The 1042-nt window shown below is 53.9% G+C and overlaps 1 protein-coding gene across 1 annotated transcript; it reads left to right on the top strand.

Moving 5' to 3' along the window:
* Positions 1-358: 358 nt before the first annotated feature.
* On the top strand, positions 359-755 carry LOC108526002 (actin-related protein 2/3 complex subunit 1B-like; the record flags this gene model as incomplete). Its single annotated transcript, XM_017866721.1, has 2 exons — positions 359-585; positions 663-755. Coding segments are annotated over exons 1-2 (236 nt in total), but the record flags the coding sequence as incomplete, so codon positions are not given.
* Positions 756-1042: the final 287 nt, after the last annotated feature.

The following is a 1042-nucleotide window of genomic DNA, read 5'->3' as shown; positions in this document are numbered from 1 at the left end:
ACTACAGGCGCCCGCCACCATGCTCGGATAATTTTTTTATTTTAAATGTAGAGATGGGGTTTCACCATGTTGACCAGGCTGGTCTCGAACCCCTGACCTCAAGTGATGCATCTGCCTTAGCCTCCCAAAGTGCTGGGATTACAAGCTTGAGCCACCATGCCCAGGCCCCTGTTAACCCTTTAAAATTTTTTTTTTGTTATTTTGAGACAGTCTCACTCTGTTGCCCAAACTGGAGCACAGTAGTGCAATCACAGCTCACTGGAGCCTTGACCTCCTGGGTTCAAGCAGTCCTCCCGCATCAGCCTCCTGAGTAGCTGAGAGTACAGGTGCACACCACTATGCCTGGCTACTTTACCTCTATTTTGCCTCTCCTGGTAGGATCTTTTCAGCCTACATCAAGGAGGTGGAGGAACGGCCGGCACCCACCCCATGGGGTTCCAAGATGCCCTTTGGGGAGCTGATGTTCGAATCCAGCAGTAGCTGTGGCTGGGTACATGGCGTCTGCTTCTCAGCCAGTGGGAGCCGCGTGGCCTGGGTGAGCCACGACAGCACCGTGTGCCTGGCTGATGCTGACAAGAAGATGGCGTGAGTAGAGGCCATCCCCGGGGAGGAGGTGAGTGCAGAGGAGCGGGACAGGGTGACTGACAGCTCTCTCCCCTCAGCGTGGCGACTCTGGCCTCTGAAACGCTACCACTGCTGGCGCTGACCTTCATCACAGACAACAGCCTGGTGGCAGCGGTGAGGAATGGGGAGGGGTGTGGTCACAGCAGACAGCCCAGCTTCCCTCCTTTCGCCTGCCTCCCTCCTTTTTTTCTTCCTTGCATTCTCTCATGTACCAGAGTTGGGCAGAACAGGTTGGATTATGCTGCAGTAACTGAAAGTCCCTGGCTACAGTTGCTTAACAGAGTAAAGATTTGGTCAGGTGCGGTGGCTCACGCTTAAAATCCCAGCACTTTGGGAATGTTGAGGTGGAAGTATCACTTGAGGCCAGGAGTTTGAGACCAGCCCAGGCAACATAGTGAGACCTTTGTCTCTACAAAAG

Source organism: Rhinopithecus bieti, unplaced genomic scaffold, assembly GCF_001698545.2.
Source record: "Rhinopithecus bieti isolate Rb0 unplaced genomic scaffold, ASM169854v2 scaffold_58332, whole genome shotgun sequence".
NCBI lineage: Eukaryota > Metazoa > Chordata > Mammalia > Primates > Cercopithecidae > Rhinopithecus > Rhinopithecus bieti.
This window is presented reverse-complemented; position numbering and strand designations above follow the sequence as displayed.